Source organism: Talaromyces proteolyticus (assembly GCF_021365285.1).
Source record: "Talaromyces proteolyticus strain PMI_201 chromosome Unknown BGW36scaffold_5, whole genome shotgun sequence".
Taxonomy (NCBI): Eukaryota; Fungi; Ascomycota; class Eurotiomycetes; order Eurotiales; family Trichocomaceae; genus Talaromyces; species Talaromyces proteolyticus.
In genome coordinates, this window is record NW_025764281.1 from 1,534,566 (window position 1) to 1,556,590 (window position 22,025).

The 22,025-nt window shown below is 50.4% G+C and overlaps 8 protein-coding genes across 8 annotated transcripts; 4 read left to right on the forward strand and 4 right to left on the reverse strand.

The window, feature by feature from the left end:
• Positions 1 to 2,457, forward strand: BGW36DRAFT_150887 (putative sugar 1,4-lactone oxidase). The gene is made up of 2 exons (XM_046209507.1): positions 1 to 2,236; positions 2,304 to 2,457. The coding sequence occupies exon 1, from the start codon at positions 214 to 216 to the stop codon at positions 1,969 to 1,971; it is 1,758 nt and encodes a 585-aa protein (XP_046073298.1). The 5' UTR covers positions 1 to 213; the 3' UTR covers positions 1,972 to 2,236; positions 2,304 to 2,457.
• Positions 2,458 to 5,792: 3,335 nt separating this feature from the next.
• BGW36DRAFT_151072 (uncharacterized protein) lies at positions 5,793 to 7,341 on the forward strand. The gene is made up of 3 exons (XM_046209509.1): positions 5,793 to 6,144; positions 6,210 to 6,307; positions 6,362 to 7,341. The coding sequence occupies exons 1-3, from the start codon at positions 5,953 to 5,955 to the stop codon at positions 7,113 to 7,115; spliced, it is 1,044 nt and encodes a 347-aa protein (XP_046073299.1). The 5' UTR covers positions 5,793 to 5,952; the 3' UTR covers positions 7,116 to 7,341.
• Positions 7,342 to 7,648: 307 nt separating this feature from the next.
• BGW36DRAFT_376824 (Sec63 Brl domain-containing protein) lies at positions 7,649 to 10,570 on the reverse strand. The gene is made up of 6 exons (XM_046215938.1): positions 10,236 to 10,570; positions 10,101 to 10,185; positions 9,814 to 10,040; positions 9,093 to 9,750; positions 8,104 to 9,042; positions 7,649 to 8,051 (listed from the first exon to the last, which is right to left on the reverse strand). The coding sequence occupies exons 1-6, from the start codon at positions 10,266 to 10,268 to the stop codon at positions 7,891 to 7,893; spliced, it is 2,103 nt and encodes a 700-aa protein (XP_046073300.1). The 5' UTR covers positions 10,269 to 10,570; the 3' UTR covers positions 7,649 to 7,890.
• A 644-nt stretch (positions 10,571 to 11,214) lies between these two features.
• BGW36DRAFT_426527 (uncharacterized protein) lies at positions 11,215 to 11,547 on the reverse strand (the record flags this gene model as incomplete). The annotated part of the gene is made up of 1 exon (XM_046220282.1): positions 11,215 to 11,547. The coding sequence occupies one exon, from the start codon at positions 11,545 to 11,547 to the stop codon at positions 11,215 to 11,217; it is 333 nt and encodes a 110-aa protein (XP_046073301.1).
• An 877-nt stretch (positions 11,548 to 12,424) lies between these two features.
• Positions 12,425 to 14,042, reverse strand: BGW36DRAFT_294564 (putative Xaa-Pro aminopeptidase; the record flags this gene model as incomplete). The annotated part of the gene is made up of 3 exons (XM_046211111.1): positions 12,425 to 13,538; positions 13,589 to 13,865; positions 13,976 to 14,042. 3 exons carry the CDS (start codon positions 14,040 to 14,042, stop codon positions 12,425 to 12,427), a joined length of 1,458 nt encoding a protein of 485 aa, XP_046073302.1.
• Positions 14,043 to 15,141: 1,099 nt separating this feature from the next.
• Positions 15,142 to 16,684, forward strand: BGW36DRAFT_293652 (putative endosomal SPRY domain protein; the record flags this gene model as incomplete). Its single annotated transcript, XM_046211018.1, has 3 exons — positions 15,142 to 15,574; positions 15,642 to 15,947; positions 16,002 to 16,684. The coding sequence occupies 3 exons, from the start codon at positions 15,142 to 15,144 to the stop codon at positions 16,682 to 16,684; spliced, it is 1,422 nt and encodes a 473-aa protein (XP_046073303.1).
• A 1,387-nt stretch (positions 16,685 to 18,071) lies between these two features.
• On the forward strand, positions 18,072 to 19,714 carry BGW36DRAFT_294310 (cAMP phosphodiesterases class-II-domain-containing protein; the record flags this gene model as incomplete). Its single annotated transcript, XM_046211083.1, has 3 exons — positions 18,072 to 18,104; positions 18,150 to 18,837; positions 18,882 to 19,714. The coding sequence occupies 3 exons, from the start codon at positions 18,072 to 18,074 to the stop codon at positions 19,712 to 19,714; spliced, it is 1,554 nt and encodes a 517-aa protein (XP_046073304.1).
• A 260-nt stretch (positions 19,715 to 19,974) lies between these two features.
• On the reverse strand, positions 19,975 to 21,873 carry BGW36DRAFT_294017 (putative N-acylethanolamine amidohydrolase; the record flags this gene model as incomplete). Its single annotated transcript, XM_046211053.1, has 3 exons — positions 19,975 to 21,059; positions 21,117 to 21,706; positions 21,755 to 21,873. 3 exons carry the CDS (start codon positions 21,871 to 21,873, stop codon positions 19,975 to 19,977), a joined length of 1,794 nt encoding a protein of 597 aa, XP_046073305.1.
• Positions 21,874 to 22,025: the final 152 nt, after the last annotated feature.

Consider the following 22,025-nt stretch of genomic DNA (forward strand, 5'->3'; position numbering starts at 1 on the left):
CCTTACCTTATCTACGCTTTTAACTTACTCACGGATTCTTTTTTGGCTCGACCATTTTGCTCCAGTCTTCTCTCTATCAATCCTTCAAATCTAGGCACCCTGCTAGCGCTATTATTACTATTAATATATTATTCGCAATCTCCACCATGCCTCGGTGACCACGTTGCTTCCTTTTCCCTCTTTGCTTTTTCCTCATCACGATCGATCTCACCGATGGACCCCGCCATCGTCCGCGAGCTCTCCCGGCTCGACCCGGACGTCCCCTTTCGTGCGACCTCGAAACATGTGCATCACACATGGGCAAAGACGTTTTACTCGCGCCCTGAACTGTACATTCAGCCGCGCTCGCTCGAAGAAATCCAGAAAGTCGTGATCCTCGCGCGACGTTGTCGCCGCAGACTGGTGACTGTCGGCAGCGGCCACTCACCCTCCGACCTGACCTGCACCTCCGCCTGGCTGATCAACCTGGACGCATTCAATCGTATCACAAGTCTGTCACAGGAAACAGGGCTGGTCACTGTACAGGCCGGCATCCGTCTCAGAGATCTCGGCCGCGAGCTCGACAAGCATGGCCTGGCGCTCCCGAACCTGGGCAGCATCGACAGCCAGTCTATCGCAGGCGTGGTCGCAACCGGCACGCATGGCAGCTCGTCTCGCCATGGCCTGCTCTCTGAATGTATCCGCGGTCTATCAGTGACTCTCGCCAACGGACAGACCGTCCGCTGCAGTGCAACCAACAACCCATCGCTGTTCCGCGCCGCGCTCGTCTCTCTTGGCGCACTGGGCATCGTTACCGAAATCACCCTCCAAACCACACCTGCCTTCCGAATCGCGTGGCAGCAGTCGCTGCATCCTCTGGCGGAAGTGCTTGATCAATGGTACAAGGACTTGTGGACGTCGCACGAATTCGTCCGCGCATGGTGGCTTCCATATACGGACCGCGCCATCCTCTGGCGCGCCGACAAGACCGACCTCCCCTTAAGTCCTCCTCCGCAGACCTTCTACGGCGCCTGGCTGGGCTACCACGTCTACCATAACCTCCTCGCACTATGCAACTGGTTCCCCCGGGCGTTGCCGTGGGTAGAGTGGTTTGTGTTTGGGATGCAGTATGGGTTCAAACCAGGGAATCTGGTGACCGAAGCTGTCGAAGATGGACGCGAGGGTCTGTTGATGAACTGCCTCTATTCACAGTTCGTCAACGAGTGGGCACTGCCATTGGAGAAAGGCCCCGAGGCGATCACTCGCCTGTCGGCGTGGATTCACGGCGACGAGAAAGCCGCACGTATCCCATTCAGTCCCAGGGGCGTGTGGGTGCATTGTCCAATTGAGGTGCGTGTTTCAGACACCACTTTATCCTCCACTCCGCGCCCTTATCTCGACCCGACATGCCACCATGGCCCGACTCTCTACCTCAACGCGACGCTTTATCGGCCGTACCTGCGGGATCCTCCGTGCAGGGAGCGTTATTACGAAGCGTTCGAGTGGCTCATGCGCGACCTGGGCGGTCGTCCTCACTGGGCGAAGAATTTTACTAATATAACCTCCTCTCATGAACTGCACGACATGTACGGCGATGACATGGACGAATGGCTGAAGGTGCGGCACACGACAGATCCCGACGGCATGTTTATCGGTGAATGGCATCGACGGAACCTGCTTCTGACAACAAACGACCCAGCCGTTGTGGACGAGCAGATCGACGCAGAACTATCTCTCGGGGAGCGCGAGCAAAGTCGACGCAAGTTCGGGGGTAAGGGGACAGGAGACGGCGTGGAGTGGATTGGCGATCGTCGATGGAAGGTCTCCGGGCTCAATTTTACCGACGAGGAGAGGCAGGAGAAAGCGTTGCCGAAAACTCCTCTCGCGGATCTTATTCCCAGCCCGCCTATGACTTCTACCAGCGAGGAAAGCTTTGATCTGTTAGCCCATGGCGAGGCGAGCATTGTCATTCAGGATGATGAGAAACACTGAGCAGGATACTCTACTATACTTCAACCCCTGGCCATTTATTATCTCTTTCTAAGAACATATCATTGTCATGACGTCGATTGGTCGCAACCACGCGCACCTACGTCAAATTCAACTATTATCTACTGGGTTTCTGGTTTATCCTAGTCACGAAAAACCACATCATATTGACATGGGTTAGGCGTTCACAGACGGAGTTATGGCTTTTTATTATTTTACCTGCTCCTTTCTCTAAACATGTAATGGTCCACGGAGAAGTAGAATAGACGTGAGTATGAAGAAAATCACTCGTCCATCAGTTCAAATGTTGATTAGGGCAAATACCCCATCCACAGTGCCTACATATTCACTACCATTCAATCCCCCATCTTCCATTCAACATCAATTGATTTGAGTATATATGTAATTGAGAATAGAAATTGGTGCGGAAATAACCCAAAAAACTACCGACCCCGCTTTCTCAATCTATGGGTTTTACTGTACTATCAGTTTTAATTACATAGCCAAAACAAACCATCACCTACATCAGTGCCATACGAACTTAATAATCTGTCTTATCAACTTGGAACCCCGAGAAACACCGTCGTCGAATATTATCCAGCTTCTCTTTATCACGCTCTGCCCCAATCAATCATCGTGGTGAGCGCGAGCGCGTGCATGACACATCGCACTACGCAGTAACTATGGCGAGCGTGTCTGCAGCTACCCGGCCAGAACCTATGTCGAGTGGGACAGGGAACAGGAAAAAAAAATAACCAGCAAAAAAGAAAAACTTCCAATGATGTCTACCGGAGATTTGTATCCTCTTACCACTGATTGGACCGTTTTTGACAGCCGTGAGAAAACCTGCATGCTGCAGCTACGAAGTAGGTATGTTTAGCGCGATTAGCACTCGACTCAGTATCGGCTTAACACTGGCCATTGAGATTGAGAGGACGCGGTGATAATATTATTCCTGTATCAACCCTGCTATGTTGCTCCAGTCCAGACCTGTCACGCGTTTGACAGCTTACCTGATCGAGGTAGACATTAATCCCAGCACACACCCTTCCACAGCCTTGCTGAAACAGGGTAGTGAGTGGTCTGATATCCATTGACATGCGAAATGGAAAATGCCTCCTAGCTAATACTATCAGACAAATAAATTTGAGTTGCTCCTTTTTACGCTCCTTTCTTTGCGTGCTGGTTTCTTTTCTTTTTTCGTTCCCTTCGATTATTTTCTCTTGTTAACATTTTTTGCTTTTTGGCTTCGTGGTTACTAAAATAGTAAATATGCATGCAAGAAAATATCCACTCTTAAAACAAAAGAAAAAAAAACCAATTTTTGATGAATGGAAGGAAAGGAAACTAATTAATCCTAGGGAATTTATTGGCTTTAGCGAATTAGGTCAAGTGCGCCATATCCCAAAATTATGCCCCATTGCCACAACGACATTGATATAGCTTGAATGGTAGATCAATTACAAGGCAAACTACGAAATGCAGATATATGCTATACCACGACTGCTGTTGACTCTACTAGCCGTCGTCTTGAATTTACATTCGTACGTTCCCGATCTCGGCCGTAGCACCCTCCTCTCTACCCCACGATTTCCATCTAGTGATGATTGGAGAAGACGGAGTATCTCGAATACTGTTCCCCATTTCTGTATCTGGTAATAGCGTTTCGATCCCTCTTCCGCCTGCATGCTAGTCTGTAATATCACACCCGAGCCAAATTTGAGGCTAGCTGCGAACTAGGCAGCCTAGGAAGAGCGTACTCTGTGTCGCTGTACGACATAATCCCAATAACTAACATTGCAGAAAACAGATGGGATGCGTGTAGCTAATGCACTGGAGACGGTGTACAAAGTACAACGCATCGCTGGCCCTAAGCTCCATGGGCCTGGCTTATGAATGTTGCGATGTGGGATTATATTGGACAAGTCGGCCTGACGATCGACATGCAAGGAAGATTTCCTATTAGGCTGGCCATGTAAAGCTACATCGAACTATTTCGATGGCCTAGCTACCTAGCTTGCTGCGAGCTAGCTGTGTGACAGCATCGAGTAGCGTGTTATCGTACTCCTGCACCCTTTACCCGCCCCGGCAACCAATCCAACTGGAAGTGGAATGGCACCGGACATGGTTCACCAAGTCACGGCTTACCGGTCGTTCTCGAATCGACCGAGGCTTCTCCAATGACCGGTCGGGGATGTAGGAGGAGCAGAAACGGGGTAAGAGGGGTTGTCTTGGAGGATTGATCTAGAAATAACTTTCCATTTTGAAAATTACACCTGAAACGGGTAAATGTCGAAGCTAATAAAGCATTGCCACTTCTCGAAGCGCGATTGTACTACAAATTGGAATCAGGCGGATGTGATAGACATGATAGACATGATAGACATGGTTGTCTATTCGGAACGGCCCGCCGATGGCCCAGGGATTAAATCGAAACTAGTGAATGGTATCAATAGCAGGACAACTCAACCATCTCGGTTATGCATGCTATGGCGCTTCCCAGGAAATATTCGGCGGCTCGTTTGGGGTCATATTGACCCCAGCGTCTGGACATGCAAAGCCTCCTGTCAAAAGTGCGGGGCAAGTCCATAGCTGCTCTCCGAGCGAGTAATATCAAATCGAATTGTCTTGGGGTTGACCTTCCCAATGCAAAGTCTTGGTTGGTGAAGAAGATGACGCATGCAGGCAGGTAGCTGCTTGCCTCGTTGACCTCAGACAATGCTTGCCTTCTCTTCTCTGAGCATTATATGCTCAAGTAAATTCCCTTGACATGGATCATATGACAGCAGCATGTAAGCTCCTAGGAAGCGACCTATATGTCCGATCATTTCTTTGTTTGCGCTGCCCAACTAACATCTGACAGCACGATCTTGCGGTCATTTTCTCCTCTTCTTCTCCTTCCTCAACCGGTTGATATTTCCCAGCCTGCCATTCTGCATTCCGATTGGAGTACACCAATTGGTATATCAAACTGTCCCGCGGTACACCGATGATCCGTGTAAGTCTGACGTATGCCTAGTCTGGTAACTTTCTGAAGTTTTCTCAGCAAGTATCAGTCAATCGGACATGCCCACCCAGCACTTCTAGTCAAGCACTACTCTGACAGAGCAGCATCTCTCGTTTGGGCACACCCACTTCTACTGGAACATCCCCAGCAAGTGTGTCTAGACGAACACCGAGTAGGTGGACGTCACCAACTGACGGTCATCTGAATGGCCCTTTCAATATGATGCTCCGTAGCCGACCAACTCCGCTATTCCTGCCTGGGGTTCTCCTTCGTGTAGACGTATAAACAACAACTGCAGGCCATCTGCTGCGGAGTTTGTAAAGATTTTTGAGATCAACCTGCCATACTAATATTCCCGGAGAAATTCCGTAGACTTGCACAGGACTGAGGTCTACTACTTAAGATTAATCAAGTCTAGAAAGTAAACCTGTCAAAATCCTGATTGGTGTGAATGATAAGCTCTAGATTTAACCTATATACAATAATAGGTCAGCAGGTTCCATTTTCGCACATGCAAATCATGAAAAAGTAGGTGTGATAATACCGGACTTGCATAAATATAATGATTATCCACTTCTGCAACGCCACATTGAATATAACCACTTAGATCGGTATTTCACTGATGTCAGACACAGCAGGGATTTTCTCATAGGATAATAAACTAAATAGGGACTGCAGGAGCGATTTCTTTTCGAAAATATCCCTACCACGTCACAGAAATCGATTTATGTGGCAGATCTCTGTTGGGCATCTGAGACCGCCATTCTTGTTCCATCTCCTTGATCTGTGGTAGCCCCCGCCTCGAATGTAATTTAACCCAAGGTTCCTTCTCCCTGCATTTCCTATTTAGAACAACATATCGCTTGTCTGAGAGCCTCGATTGCCGTCAGATCAGTTTACCCAAAATCGATCCGTGCATATAACCCGGCTTGTCTTCTATCTCACGAGAGGTCGTTTGGATCTCGTAGCCTAGGCAGATGTTCCGACAACAGAAAGTTCTCTTTCCTAAAATTAGCCCTGATTGTCCCAACAGCGCTGCAGTGCTCCAACTTCCAAATTCTAGAGCGCCACATTACCACGATCATGACAAGCCATCCCTCCAGATCTATCGAACGAAGCGAAAGCATGTCCTGAAAGCCTGTGAGCGGTGCCGAGTAAAGAAATCCAAGGTACCACCCGTACTCCGATTCTGTTAGAATAATAGTTCTTATGAGTGACTCAATTTCTCTTTCAGTGCGATGGTATGCAACCGTGTGGTAGGTGCTTAGCATACAACCATGCTTGTATATTTCGAGACAGAAAGGCGACCCAAGAGAAGGTCTATTCCAGAGGGTGAATACCCGAAACAACCCTGCCAGACAGACAAAAGTACTCACCGGTACCTAGATTTGTAGAGATGCTCATCTCGCAGCATGCGGTTCACCTTCAAGCGCTTCAGGATTTATACAGGCGCTGCGTAAGTCGGGAAGGGCTCCCTGGGTCGCCATTGGAGGAGTCAACGCAAGGTCGCCCCGGCACACATGCCATTCTAGACCGTCTAGGGCTGATCAAGCACGCGGAAGAAATGATCGAAGACCCCCGGACAGTTCTCGCGGATATTGTCGAATATGTGAAAGCACTAGAGACCACTTCTGACGGCATTGGTTCTGCGGAGTATAGAGAACCAAGCGAGACCACCCCGTCTGATGATCCATCCCCGGAACCCAGTACCCCAAGAGAGGTCGCAGAATTCACCGAGCCATCTATCGCTGGTACCATGGGTACCTCACACGACCACTTTCGATCGTACCAAATGAAGAGCAATATCAAGTCTGTCCAGCAGGAGCAACATCATCATCATCATCACCACGATATAAACCTTGCCCAGCCAATGGGTCCTTTCCCCTATCAAGAGAACGTCAATCACTCGCAGCTGCTTGGTAATGCCAATGTCCACCATTCAAAATACGCCCCCATGGACGGTTGTTGTGAGACTCCCGTCGACATGATGTGGTCCTCGCCGGGTCACCACAGTTCGTCTGGCTTGCTTCCATTCAGCTCCGCGGCAGAGAGAGGTCATTTCCTCGCAATGGAGCAGGAATCCTACCCTATTTTGCCGCAGTATGGCAACCCCATCAATAGCACTTTTCTGCAGCGATGACAATCAATTCCCTGGGGCGATCCCTGGGGCGATGCCGGCAAGCACCACTGCGTCTCAGCCAATCAGCCCGGTTCTGAGGATATATTCCTGCCTCATGCCCCGGCAGTCTAAGGTATAGGCTTGATGCTCTTCTTAGCCTGCGGCCAGAAGGATTTGCATTGGTTGAGAATTGGCTGCATTCACTGCACGTGCATTTGTTCATTCTCGTTGAGGCTGAGTGAGAGTGAAGAATGCGGTATGACTTGGCAATATGAGGATGGATCACCAACAATAGGACGTTCATTCAGCCGTCTTATTTTTGGATAAGAGAAATAAGAAAGAAAAAAAAAAGGGGGGGGTGGGAGGAACAATCTAGCATATATATGTAGCATTACACGTCGTTATTTGGAAAGGTAGTTGAAGTTGAGTCTGTCGATTGACACACAAGTCAATTTCTAAAGTTAAGCGAGGGCATGTCTGCATTCAACATCGACATAGGGCAGCAAGCACAATTATATATGTTCGCACTCACAGTCAATGTGGAATTTTGGAACGGTCGAATTATACATTTCCTAACCAGCCAGCAATGGCGTCTAGTTCGACAAGGAAATAACGAACGCTATTTATTCATTGTGCAATTCATACAAGGTTGAAATAATACATGTTAAGATAAGATGACGATCAATGAATTTAATTTTCCTCGGAAACTCGCTATCCCTTCATGAACCCCCGATTGAAAAATGAAAAAAAGAGATCAAAAGAAATGCAATGCAAACGATGAATGATACTGGTCTTTCTATTCCCCGTCAGTATCAGTCTCTGTGTCTGTCTCGCTTGTATCATCCGCATCACCATCTGTATCACTTTCCTCATCGGAATCGTCGTCTGCGGATTTCGTCTTTCGCTTGGGTGGTGGAACTCCAGTTTTCAGAGCCTGCATCTGACCGGCAATGGAATCTATTGTGAAAATTAGTAATCATGTGCAGACGGACAGGAGAATAAACCTTACCTTCATCCGGTTCGCTAATGTCATCTTCCTCCTCGAGGGCAGCCGCCTTGGCCGGATCATCAATATGCAATGTGATTTCTTGCTTCGTGTCAAAGCCCATGTAGCTGTCAGAAATAAGGTGGAGTACGAATGAGAAATCGCCCGCCTGAGGCGGCGCTTGGAACTGCATCTTCAAAGTTTGTATGTTAAATGTGGGCTTGCCGTTTTCGTCATAGATGGGCTTGTCAAATGTTGTGAAAGTGAAGGGGGGAACAGCTATCTTTCCTTGTTTTGGATCGGCAAGGAAGACATGCCATCTTGGAGAATGATCGCGTGCCAGATATGGGGCATAAGCAAGAGGAGGCTGAACAGTCTCAAGTTTCTCTTCGACAATCGAACCATCTGCTTGTTTAACCCTTCTAACCTTGCCTGCCTTCCGGTTCAGGAGAGCGTCGAGGTCACCCTCATCGGGATCGATATCTTCCAGCTCGACCTCATTCACATCAGGAACATTCACTGATCCAGGTGGAATGATGCGTCCTTTGACCACAAGCTGAACCAGACTGCTTGGCGTAATGACACGTTCTCCGATAACCTTGAAGAATGCTTTCGCAATCTCGAGATGTGGTAATTGATTAGCAACCGCAGTTGCAGCTTTGTATTCTTTCTCTGTCAACAAACCAGGACCGACTGTCAGGCTACGCCTCTTTTCCTCCGGCAAACTCATGTATTTTTGAACACTCAAATGCGTCTTCGCATCACTGCCCTCCACGGATTTGGCGATCTCTGCAGTAAAATGCGGTAATTGAAGAAGCGGTGAAGAACCAGGTGAAACAGCTTGGATAAGGTTCTGGGACATGCGATATGCGCCGATGACAGGCAAGAGATTGCCAAAAGCAAGCGTAATAGCTGTGAAAGACTCGTTCAACGAGAGGGCAACAGATCCTGCTTCGAATTTTTCTAGACAAATGTCAGTATTCACATGATGTAAACGTCAGACTGCTACACACCTTCGTTTAGAACAGTGTCCTCCAGATCGATGCGGTTAAGATATGCCCAGAGCAAAGCCAATGTCTTTCTCCTCGTGGAATCGTCCAGTTTTTGGAGAGTTTTCCGGTCACCAGACGTCAGAACCCTTTCGTCAATGGCCAACACTTTCTTCTCGATCGTTGCAAGCCCGGCTTCTGTTCTGGGGCCTTTCAACAGGTCTTTATACTCCTCACCAGTGGAAAGGGCGCTGACAACACGACCACCAATCATATCTTCTTTATACTCTCTGAAAATGTTGCCAGCGCTAGCAATAAGGACCTTCTCGCGGGTGAAGCGTTGAGAGCCATACCACCATTTTCCGACAATGTAGGGCAGAAGAATACCAAGCAACGCTCCGTAAACCAAGAGGACGTATTTCCCACTTCCCTCCATAATAATCAACTTCGGTAGCGCGATACCAATGCTATAGCTCTGTTTGCCATCCGGGTGTCCGTATTGTAAGTAGTTATTGCGGATTTCCTCATCAGTGAGAGCTTTGTACGCCTTGGTGAGCTCGACAAAGCGTTCATTGAGGTCTTCAATTGTCTCGTTTTTGGCAGGGTCGGGCTTGATCTTGTCAGGGTGGTATATGAGTGACAGGCGCTTGTAGTGGCGTGAAATAGCTTTTTCATCGGCACTCTATAAGCGAAGACGAGGTCAGCAATAGCTTCGCGGGGAGCAGATTCCAGAAAGTGGACTCACTCGTGATACTCCAAGAATGTCGTATGGGTCGTAAATTTTGGGTACCGTTTTGGCAGTGACGATCATCAGGTAGACCATCCACGCCATGATTGCCCAGCCGACAACCACGGCGATAGCGCGCTTGACCCGTCGTTCTTTGCGTAACCGTTTCCGCTTCTGGCCTTGAATGAGGTCTTCATGTTGTGGTTTGAAGTCCGATTTTATTCTGGGAGCAGTATTCTCGAGATCTAAACCGAAAGAATAGGTTAGATGTTTAACAAGAGGTGTCTAGGGTAGAGGACACTTACTCTTTGGCGGTTTGAGGAGACTGTATGTTAGAGGGAGAGTAACCAGGCCGGTCAAAGTCAGGATAAAGTAAGGAAAGAATTGACCCTACTCTTCAAGTTAGCCAGCGAAGCCAATATCGAGAGAACGCTTCCAACCTGTTCATCGTAGTTGTAATCCGTGGAAGACATCTTGCGGAATGGCTGCTGCTATCAGCGCAGCGCCAGGAAGGAGTGAATTTTATAGATAGAACGGAAAGTAGCACTCAGGGCGACTATGCATCCCTAATCAGACGACGACTGTGTCGGGCGAAGGCGTGGAGAGTGCAGGAATAGAGGCGTCGTTGAGGATTATTTGTCGCGGTATACCAATGGTGTGGCGCTCCTTCCTATTTGATCGAAAGGACACGGTTAACTGACCAGCCCGCAGACCGCCTTCTGTTTACAGACTAGCGCTAGTTTCGGCCGCCGCTTTCTCGTGCCTTATGGAAGCCACTACGTCCTTGACTATGAAGATGTGAAGATGTGAAGATTTTTACGCTTCTTGATTATACATGGTATTTCTAGCTTGTCTATACTAATATGCGTTGATTATGTACACCGGGTATAGTAGCCCAGGCATCATATTTTCGAGCAAAAAAGACACATTTGCATATGCCTACAGCAGCCAAGACGACACGACAACCATCCCTACACTCCATCCGTCCAGATCTATCAGCGATCCTGAGCAATCAACCCTCCAAACCGGGAGCTCAAGCACTAATGCAGATGCGAGCACCACCGACATGGCGGGGACACGTCTCGAGGTAGCCACAACAGTTCAGCGAGGTTCTTTGTGTCGGCGAAGAGATTGATTGGCGGGGTGAGATGTACCCGGAACACAACAGGGGAGCTATACCATGGACCAATCCAACTATTGTCACACGATAGTCTTCATTGCTGCAAGTCGTGAAGCTCTTATCCCCGTTTATCCGGTATCGAATCGAATCGAATGCGGCGCGGAGAACCGAACACCGACAACATCACGAAAGAGCTGTCGGTTTATTATCCATATTTCTGGACGCGACCGGAATTTTGTTTGGTGAGAGTGAAAAAGCCTTACAAAATGAGAACACATTATTCTCCTTTGTGGCCGTTCTCACGTGTCGATGTAATCAAGGTGATCGAAATATTCCAGCATATTATTGCACAGGCTTGGGTCATCGCCAGGGACGCCACCGAAAAGGCGATATTGCTCAGCGTCAATCCCAGTAGGGTCGGATCCCATACCGCCCCGCCATTCATCGAATCCTATATGCCAGGGATGGGCGGCGGGTTCGATGACGACGGATAGCGGTACAGGGTAGACCGAAGCGAGAGAAGGGGATGTTGCGGGGGATGATTCGTCGCCAGACAGGTGATGCAAGTCATCGGTGAGAGATCTGTTGCGGGACCGAGGCCTTGTGCGGCGTCGGTTGTGTCTCTGGCCCATAATGTTTTGGTGTTTGTTTTTTATAAACTTTTGTCCTCTCTTAAAAAAAATAGATATATACGACGTGTAGGAATGTAAAATGGAGAGAGGAGAGAGGAAGGTGGCAGACCGACCGCTCCGTTTTAAGGGAGGCGATGGAGAGAAGAGAAGAGAAAGGAGCGCAAGCAGAGATGACTGGGCTTTAAGTATGACTCTTTGTCTCCTATGGCATCAGGTGGTCGGACAGGATATCGGCGGCTGCAGTGAGTCATCGGCGCTAGGCCTCACTATTCGCACATCATCGGTCCCACTCAACCTTAACAAAATCGCAATACAGCCGTTACTGCAATAGAGGCAGAAGCATGACTACTATCATCTATGACTACGATCACGTTAGGCACGCATATTCTGACGGGACGCTGCAGCTTGTAACCCTAGCCCAGCAAATCACGAGCGCCTTGTAATACGTGCTCATTCGTCATCTTCAGATCTTAACCCTAGTGGGAGTAAAGTATGTATGTACGTACGACCACGCAAATTTTTGCGATGAGCGAAAAACGGGGTTCGGCTCGTCATATTGCGTGACCCGAAACAGTAGTCAAGAATAAGGTGTGGTGTGGTGGTGTGACTCAGTTCTGCTATCTGCTATCGCGGCCGATGCAATGCCGATGCCGCAGTCGGCCCTGGGTAATCTTATGGTGTGATGATCTGCACAACTACGTATGTACGACGACTACTGCCTGCATATACTAGTATAGTGTTAATATTGTTGATAAGTCGTCGGTACACGTCGCGTGTTAGACTATAGATATGGTCTCATTTTTAGATTGAAATTCACTATGCTCATTTCGCTATGGGTGGCTGGATAGATGCAGTTATTAAAAATTCGAAGAAACGTTCACGTAGATTTGTTCTGCTTATTGCTCTTCCGGATGATCTCCAACGCTTTCTCGCCTTTCGGAGCCGTGGTGAGATTCTCATACCCCCCAGCCGTGACAAGAATATCGTCTTCGATCCTCACCCCACCGATGGGGATATATTTTTCCACCAGATCAAAGTCAATCAACCGGGCAAACGGCAGCTGTCGCGCATTCGTAATGGCGTCTCGGTTAAAGTAAATCCCTGGCTCGACCGTCACAATCATATTCTCCTCCAATGGCACTGCCGACAGAGCACAAGGCGAGCGCGCGGAAACTGGGACCATGGTAGGCTCACTGTCCTCGGCACGCGCCATGACAGACTTCTCTGAGACATCATGCACTTCCAACCCGACATGATGACCGAGGCCGTGCGGGAAAAACACCGTCGAGGCCCCGGACTGTCTGATCTCCTCGACGCTTCCGGAATGGAAAATGCCGAGTTTTAATAGCTCCTCGATGGCAACGATGTGAGCGTGGATATGGACGTCGCGGAAATGCACGCCAGGTCGGATCATCGCGATGCACTCTTCCTGCATTCTTTCCACGGCATGGTAGATCTCGCGACACTCGACGCTTGGCCACTCCCCTGTGGAGCCAATGGGGAAAGTACGGGTCACGTCCGAGGCGTAGCAAGAGAACTCGGCGCCGGCATCCAGACACACCAAAGGTCTGGACCCAAACGGCTCGTTGTTTTTCATATAATGGAGGACGGCGGCATTCTCGCCTGCAGCGGCAATGATTCCATATGCCTGCTCCGGCGCGTCATGCGTTATACAGACTTTGAGGAAGAGAGCAGTGATTTCTGATTCGTTCGTCATGGTGCCTATATTCTCTAATATAGCTGTATGCGCCAAAGCCGAGACCTTGTTTGCGCGTCGTATCAATTCGATTTCGCTGGCATCTTTGACGCCCCGGCTTGTATTCATGGCAGGTTGGAGGCTTTGGGTATCCAGAGCACCCTCCTCATATATGGACGGCGGCCGTTGGTCAGGGTGGAGGATGAAAACTCGAGAGTTGTGTTTCTGGTGTCGGAGCCAAGAATCTATATCGCTCTCGAGGGAGCTCACGTATCTTGCTTCATCGATATCATAGCTGTATCTCACATGAATCCTATATTTTCGGCAGCATTGAAATGGCCATACCTCTCTAGTGCCTCCTCAACTGTAAGTGTCGGTCCCATCCATACCGCTCGTCGCAGGTCGAAATCGGGCACGTATAGGGTTAGGAGATCTGTGTGTATGTCGTAGGTAAGGTGGCAGTCCGGGCTGTTGACCCCGCTCAAGTAATAAAAATAGCGACGCTGACGAAAAGCCTCAGCTTGGTCTGAGTCATCGAACAGGACGGTTGGTTTGCCAATGAGATAGATGAGACCGCGCGAGATTCCGAGTTTCGAGGCGACTTTGCGAGCATGCTGTTTTGCTGTTGATCCGGCATTAGTCAATTCCACAAAACACACGGTACACGGCAGGCGCAATTAGGAGGTATCCTGGATGCAGTGGTGTTTCAATTATTGCCCCTGGCACACTTACCAGGATACTTGTCGACGCTGGGTGCTGAGACGGTCAGGCTGATATGGTAACGCCGAACGTTTCGCATCTCGGCCGACGTATTCAAAACAGGGCGAAGGGGGGCGTCCATGGCCGAGGATCGGTCGCTGGAGAATAACGTAAAAGAGATCTACTCAGCAGTGTAGACTTACTGAGAGCTGGAAGGGATGCTCATTAATGTAATTAATTTGACGACAAGGTAGTAGTGTAGTCTTAAGGGAGTAAGTTGTTAGTAGAGAAGGAGAATCGGGCTAAACCGCCTTGGCTGATAAGCGCCTGGACAGGCACAATCCCTGCACTCGCCTTGCATTGCGACTTTGCATTCCAGCATGGAATACATTGAAATCGGGATAGAATATGGAATCGGGGTAGACAGTCAGAAATACATGTACAGGCGAGAACAATGGCTTCAGCGATAGTTGTGTGGCCCCTGTGTACATGATGTCCTCACATAATAACAATCATCACCGCCTTACGTCATACTCTCCATGCATAACTTAAGTTACTACTTACTATATAGTTACCATATACTAAATACCGTATACTATAAACTATACAGCATTTTCCAAGTCTACAGTCGGTTTATCGCAGAGCCTCATGTGTCAGCGGATACATAGAACTACGCACCAGCAAGTCACGAAGTCATCACGCGCGCAATCATTCGGTGTAGCCCAATCCGGCGACAGCAACAGTAACACATGTCTCGCATGCAACGCCTGTCAGTCGCAACGGGGCAGGAAAGGCACGAACCTAGGCACAGTGTCAATCAAGGGCGGTACCTTGTCTGTAATATTAAACAACAATACCAGTGCACACTGTACCGTAGCATATAGGACCTATAGGCGTAGGCTGCAGCTAATTATATATAGCCCCCGCCAATCACGACGGGCCAGGCTCTTCTAAGCGCTCTGCAGCCCATCCGCTCCCAGCAGCCCATTCGCCTCCAGTCTCCAGCCAACGCCTCTCTCTCACTCACTCTCTCTCTCTCCTCTTTCTCTACCACCCATCCATCCATCCTGATATCGCCCAACTGTTCAACCCGCCTGCCTCCATCGCCGCCGCATCCTAATCTGTCCTTGCTTTCATCGTCCGCCTTCTGTCCTGTCCCGCCTCTCGATAACCAGCCGTCCGCTCTTGATGCAACCGTAATGCCCCCGCCCGACCCGGCCCTTCAGATACCGGCCATGGCGTCACCGATAGGCTTCACAACGTCTCTTCGACGATCGAATCCTCAGTTCACCAGCAGCCCTGATCTGGACGTTGGTGCAGACGTGCGCTCACAGCTGGTAGCGACCGCTGGGAATCCAACCCCCGATGCGATGGCTGAGATCACCGCTGCCACGGGCTCCGCCGGCAAAGGCATCCTCATCGGCATCCTCTCAGCCTTTGGCTCCGCCGGCGTCGCTATCCTGGTGCTTGCCATCTTTTTGTTTTTCAAATATACCCGTCGCGGTCGAATTTTGCTGGATCGTATAGGACGGCCTGGTGAATTTGATGATGAACAAGCCTTTGCCCGGGAGGAGGCGGAAGCCTTGGAGATTATGGACGATCTAACTCGGGCGGAGTATCTGCGAGCCAAAGGTGCGTTTCCTCTGCTTTGCGATCGCTTATCGTCTGGCGATTATGGACTGACTGACTGGGGTAATAGCGTTCATTCAAGCAAACCCACCGGAAACAATGCAGACCGATATCTCGTTATCGCAGTTTCTCGCCATTCAGGAGAAGGGTGTCTCGGCTTGGGAATTCGAGCCCGAGTTGGAAATCGCAAATTGCTTTGTCGAAGGCCGTACAGAAATTGAGTTCTTCGACTCTGAGTGCAGCGTTCAAACCAATCTACCCGTTCCAAAACAAAACGATGTATATTACTGGGAAGCAAAGATCTACGATAAACCGGAATCTACTCTGCTGAGCATTGGAATGACGACGAAACCTTATCCTCTATTTCGGCTACCAGGTACGTTCATATCACTTGAAATGCAAGATTTCAGTACTGACAACGACAAACAAGGATTCCACAAAATGTCTGTTGCATATCTCTCAACTGGCCAGCGAAGATACAACCAACCCTTCAGGGCGCCTAACTACGGCCCGGAGTACACCCAAGGTGACGTTATTGGTGTTGGATACCGACCTCGTTCTGGGACTCTATTTTTCACTCGTAACGGGAAAAAGCTAGATGACGTGGTGCATGGACTGAAAACGCCGAATTTCTTTCCCACTGTTGGCGCCAATGGACCATGCACGGTGCACGTTAATTTTGGGCAGATGGGCTTCGTTTTCATCGAAGCCAACGTTAAGAAATGGGGGTTGGCTCCCATGACCGGGAGTCTCGCGCCTCCGCCGCCGTATGGCAGTGAACAAGGAAGCATACTGCTCGAGTCTGGCCGTGAAAGTGCGGCTCCGGCTGCTCGCGGTTATTTAGATGCCGGATATCGAGGGACTCGTATGCACGCGCCCACCAGCCCAGGTCCGATCCGATCACCCACAGACATATCTCTCGCCCAGCTGGCGCACATACCATCACACGAAGATATCGGTGAGGGGTCTAGTCGAGTGAACGTCGCGAGCCCGCCTCCCGAATATTCCAGTCCGAACTCGAGCCGGCGCAACAGCGAAGATTCAGATGGCGATAGGAGTTCTCTCCACCCACCTGGGTACCACGCTGTCGTGACGGACGAAGAGGACTTATGAGATCACGAAGAGCATTGATGAGTTTTTGGCATGTTACATTCTTTTTGTCCTGTTTCTCTCTCTATATACCAGACTCTGCGTCTTCATCGGTCATTCTGTTTCCTTTTGCAATCTTGATTTAGCGGTCATGGGTGGCGTTTGCTGTTTCTTCTGAGTTGGGTTTGGGGCCGGGCGGGTGTTCAGTGTACTTATGGCTTGTCGTTGGGATTGGATGGGGAGTTGTATGAGAGTCGCTCAAGCGGCATTGCGCTGGAATGAACATAGCATAGCAACAATGATCATTATTATATCATTATAACACACTATCATTATAACCATTAACCACGATGGGATACTATGGAGCAGACGGGCTCCCCGGGTCCACTCGGGCTGCTAGCAAAGCGCCCGGCTTTAGCGTGCAGCAATGACATACTGTGCCGCACTACCCTCGATCAAGTAATTTGCAACTTGCAACCCACAACCACGCCTGCACTGTGCGCATTTCGCGCTGCAAGGGACCTCACTCTCGCGTAACTACGAACAAGCCGCCTTCACATAAGGCATCAATACTGGTAGGCAACGACGGTGCGCAGTATACGACGCCGGCCTAGAACTTAAGCCTCAAAGGTTCACCAGCGCTAGCGCTGTGGGGGCGCTTGCCCCATTATTATTTAATATTACTCTTCCTACGTCGTCCTGTGCGCCTGTTCCCACGCCGATTCCTATTAATACTACGTGCGGTCTGCGACTGTTCGCGCTGTGATACTACTTCAGTGTTTAGTCCACTCGCCGCCATTGGACAGCCTGTTCACTTCGATTCCTGCGACATCTCCGGGCGCGCCTATCGTCCAGCTCCGTATTATCTTTGGGAGACCTCGAGCCCATCCAAGCTTTCTCGTGTTGCTGTCACGCGACGGGATCACCGTGCGGGCAAGACACGAAAATAAAATATTAAAAAAAAATAAAAACTTCGCCATTGCCTATCGCCAATTCATCCTCCATCCGCCTTTAATTCTCATCTGAGCTGACTAATCGGGATTTATCGTCTTGACTGCATTGCTTGCTCAACCGCATTGATCTATACCAAGGCCTGTGCGCGGATCCTGTACTTCTCTCCAAGTGCTGGTGCTGCATAGATCCCAGTGCCCCGGGTGTATTGTAGGCTGCTGTTTGAGGCAAACAGGTAGATGATACTACCTGCAAGAAGCCGTCTTGTTTGTTGATTCGAGGCTGTTCTAGACTCTGATCGCTGGTGGATATGTCACACTCGCGTCTATAAAGAAACGAGCGGCGCCATTCGAGACCCTAGACTTGTCGGGCGTTTCAGCAGGATTCGTGTTTCTTTACATACCTTCTGTATCGACAGTCATTATATAACAAACATCAGCGGTCAGGTTACTGAGGGCAGATGGATAAAGCGGCTTTCCAGGTCATCGTCCTGGTAAGTAACACCTTCTGATATAAAAACAAATACTTATCTCTACAGGGCCCGACTGGAGGACCCAAGGAAGATGCCGTAACCGGTCTCCTGGTTCGGTCTACATCCACCAAGTGGTCCAAAGGGTCAATCGTCGCAGTCGACGCCGGTACTCTTCTGTCAGGGATAGTCCGGATTCTAGAACAGGACATCTCTGTCGATAGTAATGATAATTGCGAACCCAAAGCACTGGTGAAACAGGGGCCGTTCACCGGCATGGGTCTTCCACACATGACTGCGCACGCAAATGCCGCCTACGTTTTCCGTGAAATCATTGCCTCTGTGCTGATCACGCACCCGCATCTCGACCACATGTCCGGCCTGGCCATTAACACGCCTCTCGTCGAGGCAAGCAATGGCCCCAAAACCGTAGCGGCACTTCCATCTGCCATATCGGCGATGAAGAACCACATGTTTAACGACGTCATCTGGCCAAACCTATCCGATGAAGACGGCGGCGCGGGTCTTATTACCTATCAACGACTAGTAGAAGGCGGGAACCCCCGGTTCGGGCGTGGCGAGAGCAGAGGCTATGTGCGCGCATGCGAGGGTCTTGTCACGAAATGTCTCAGCATCAGCCACGGCCGTTGCAAGCAGCAATATCACGATGAAACAGGCCGCCATCACCGCGTAGGCAGCGCCGTTTTTGCTACCGACTCGATGGTTATGCCTGCTCGGGCACTGTCTATTGACCATGGTGATGGGAGGTGCGTATTTCTTGATCTAGCGCTGAATGGCCAGAAACCCTAACTCCTCCCTGCAGCATCTACTCCCCCGCTCGCTCTCCACACATCGGTCCCAACAACTCAGCAACCCCAGCGAAGGACAGCAACTGGGCGGTCGTCGAGAGCTCAGCATTTTTCCTCCGCGACGACACCACGGGCAACGAAATCATCATCTTCGGCGACATTGAGCCCGACTCAGTCTCCCTAGAGCCACGCAACAAGCGAGTCTGGGAAATCGCCGCGCCAAAAATCGCCTCGGGTTCGCTCCAAGCCATCTTCATCGAGTGTTCGTACAACGATGCCATCGACGACGAGACTCTCTACGGCCACCTGTGCCCGCGCCATCTGATCGCCGAACTAAAAGTCCTCGCGGCCAAAGTCACCGACGCTCAGAACTCGCACACGCGTGGCCGCTCCTCGAAACGCAAGCGAAAGGACTCTGAATCCACCGGCGCTATGCAAGACCAAGTCAGCCCTCGCTCTGTCCGCCCGCTGTCCCATCTCGCTAAATCAAACACCTCCTCCCCTGCGCCTGGGCGACGAAGCGCGACGCAATCACGCATGAATTCCGGAGACGTGAATATGGCCGACTCGTCTGCGGACGAGCAACAGGCTACCGGAAATAACAACGAAAACAACGTCGAAGCTGCTACCGACGATGACAACCCAGGCGTCAAACAGCCCCTATTGACGGGTCTGTCAGTGTACATCATTCACATCAAAGATACGCTGACTGACGGGCCGCATCCGAGCGAACGCATCCTCGGAGAGCTGCGAACGCACAGTGAAGCGGCGGGTCTCGGCTGTGAGTTTTTTGTGCCGAAGCAGGGAGAGGGGATATGGATATGATGAAGTCACTCACTCCATTTTCTATTCATGTTTTGTTTTGAAGGGCGTTTGGGTGGCGGGTTGAGATAGACTTTACTGCTATGGTTTACATGTCTGTTATCGTGTGGGTTGATATAGGAGTTAGATAAAGAGTTGTTGGTGGCCGGACGACCATGTTATTGTATTTTAGGACAGACAAAGAGAGTATTTACTGCATTCTGAATACGTTACGTTACCGAGTAATTGATATATACATGTACCTATGCGCCATGTGCAAGTAATCACAGCTTACTCGCACTCGACCCATTCAACTTCCCCTCCGCTTCTTTGATAACATCTACCCAGCCCTCCTCCTCCAGAGGAGCCCTCACCTCCACACTCCCTGCTTCTACTGCCCTCGCAAATCCCAATAACATCTCTTCACTCCCCCACTCCCCCATCGCCATCACGCCCACCGGCATCTTGGTCTCCGCCACATACCCCGCCGGCACACTAATCGCCGGACACCCTGTGAAATTCGCCAGCCAGACATACTCCATATTCCTAGTCGACGTCCTCGCGTCCGAGACTCCATACGCCAAATCCGCTTCTCCGCCCGCAATCTTCCATCCGGGCAGTGGCGTAGTGGGGGTTAGGATGACTAGGTCAGGGTAGGTAGTGAAGAGGTGGGCCAGGTGCGACATTAGGAGACTACGGAGTCGCTGCGCGGCGATGTAATCCGTGGTGGTGGATTTGTTGCCGCTGACGGCGATGAGTAGTTTTGTATGGGGGAGGAGCTTGCGGACGTCAGAGGGATGCACGCCAGAGGCTAATTCGCCAAGGATTGTGAGTGCGTGGGCGTGTTGGCCTTCTGGGAGGTAGGGGATGTCGATGTCGATGGTGGTGTATTGGGATTGGAGAGAGGCGAGGGTTTTGTCGAAAATGGCGCGAACGGCGGGCTCGGCGCGGTCGAGCCAAGGGCGGACAATGCCGATTGTCTTGCCAGCAGATGGCGCAAAGAGGGTTGTCAAGGGAGATGGGAAGCCAGATGCCAGCGCGTCGAGGGAAGCAGGAGGCGGTGCGGCCATAAGGCGGTAGGCGAGCGCGAGATCGTCGATACTCGCGGCCATAGGTCCATATACACCTACACTGGGAGCCAGACTGGGCGTAGGTGCGGCAGAGACTCGGCCATGTGTAGGCTTGAGGCCATATACGCCGCAAAACGAAGACGGGATACGAATCGAGCCGCCACCATCTGCCCCGAGAGCAATAGGGATGAGGCCGGCTGCGAGGGCGTAGCCGGAGCCGCCAGACGAGCCGCCGCAGTAATAATTTGAATTATGTGGGTTACGAGGGGTGCCCGTGTTGGGGTTATTATTCGTGGTGTCTATTTATGTCAGCGTGTTCGCTATTCCTCATCTCACGATAGGGATCGGAGACCAACCTATGCCAATCTCATGCATCGTCGTTTTCCCGATAATAATAGCCCCTGCCTCCTCCCATTTCTCAACACACCATGAGGTCGCCTCAATTCCATGTTTGAAGTCAAGTTTGCTGCCAAGCGTACGCTTGTAGCCTTTCAAATGGACTTCATCTTTCACAGCCACAGGGACCCCATCCAGCGGACCGAGCGGTGTCCCAGCCCTGTACCGCTTCGTAGACGCAGCAGCAGCAGCTCTGATAATTTCAACATTTGACTCGACAAATCCAATCGAGTACTTCCCGCGCTGCTTCCCATCTCTCTGGATCAAAGGCAACAGGGTTTCAACAACTACTGTCGGCGTCAATTCACCCGCCAAATACCGCTGATGGTAATCCGCCGACGTCCAGAAGCTAGAATCACCACGCCGTTGTGATGGGGCAGGGAGGGATTCTGATGACAATACATTTTCATTACTATCATTGCTGCTGCTGTTAGGCACAACAGCAGGGTCAAAGCGCGGCAGATACTGGTCGAGAGCGGTTAGTTTGCGATACCCAAGCAGTCCAGCATTGCGCCAGAGTATATTCTGAAGGAATTCCCACGAGTGGATTCTGCAATCAGTCAGATCAATGGTGCAATATCAACGGCATGCAACGTACAAACTGGCCCCAATTGCTAGCGACGGACCGCGAAGGACAGGCACGGAGACGTCTTCATGTTTGTATGGCGCGTCAGGACCTTTGCGAGGCTCAGGGTAGTTGTGGAAGCGGGTTGTCATTTCTGGTTGTCAGGGGTTCAGCTTGGATAATTGGAAAGTGATGTCGAACTGGAGAGAGAGAGGGATGTTTCAAGAAGGAAAGAGGAGTTATCACATGTTTCCCCGGACTCTTCTGTTTATCTTATCTGCACGTGTAGGAGACTGAGCTGACG

Excerpts from the sequence above, each read along its gene's own strand:
- BGW36DRAFT_150887 (XM_046209507.1), top strand. The coding sequence starts at position 214 with ATGGACCCCGCCATCGTCCGCGAGCTCTCCCGGCTCGACCCGGACGTC.
- BGW36DRAFT_151072 (XM_046209509.1), top strand. The coding sequence starts at position 5,953 with ATGTTCCGACAACAGAAAGTTCTCTTTCCTAAAATTAGCCCTGATTGT. Across the intron at positions 6,145-6,209 it reads GCCGAGTAAAGAAATCCAAG|TGCGATGGTATGCAACCGTG; the intron begins GTACCACCCGTA and ends TTTCTCTTTCAG. Across the intron at positions 6,308-6,361 it reads GAGAAGGTCTATTCCAGAGG|ATTTGTAGAGATGCTCATCT; the intron begins GTGAATACCCGA and ends ACCGGTACCTAG.
- BGW36DRAFT_376824 (XM_046215938.1), bottom strand. The coding sequence starts at position 10,268 with ATGTCTTCCACGGATTACAACTACGATGAACAG. Across the intron at positions 10,186-10,235 it reads ATTACAACTACGATGAACAG|GGTCAATTCTTTCCTTACTT; the intron begins GTTGGAAGCGTT and ends CTTGAAGAGTAG. Across the intron at positions 10,041-10,100 it reads TCTCCTCAAACCGCCAAAGA|ATCTCGAGAATACTGCTCCC; the intron begins GTAAGTGTCCTC and ends CTTTCGGTTTAG.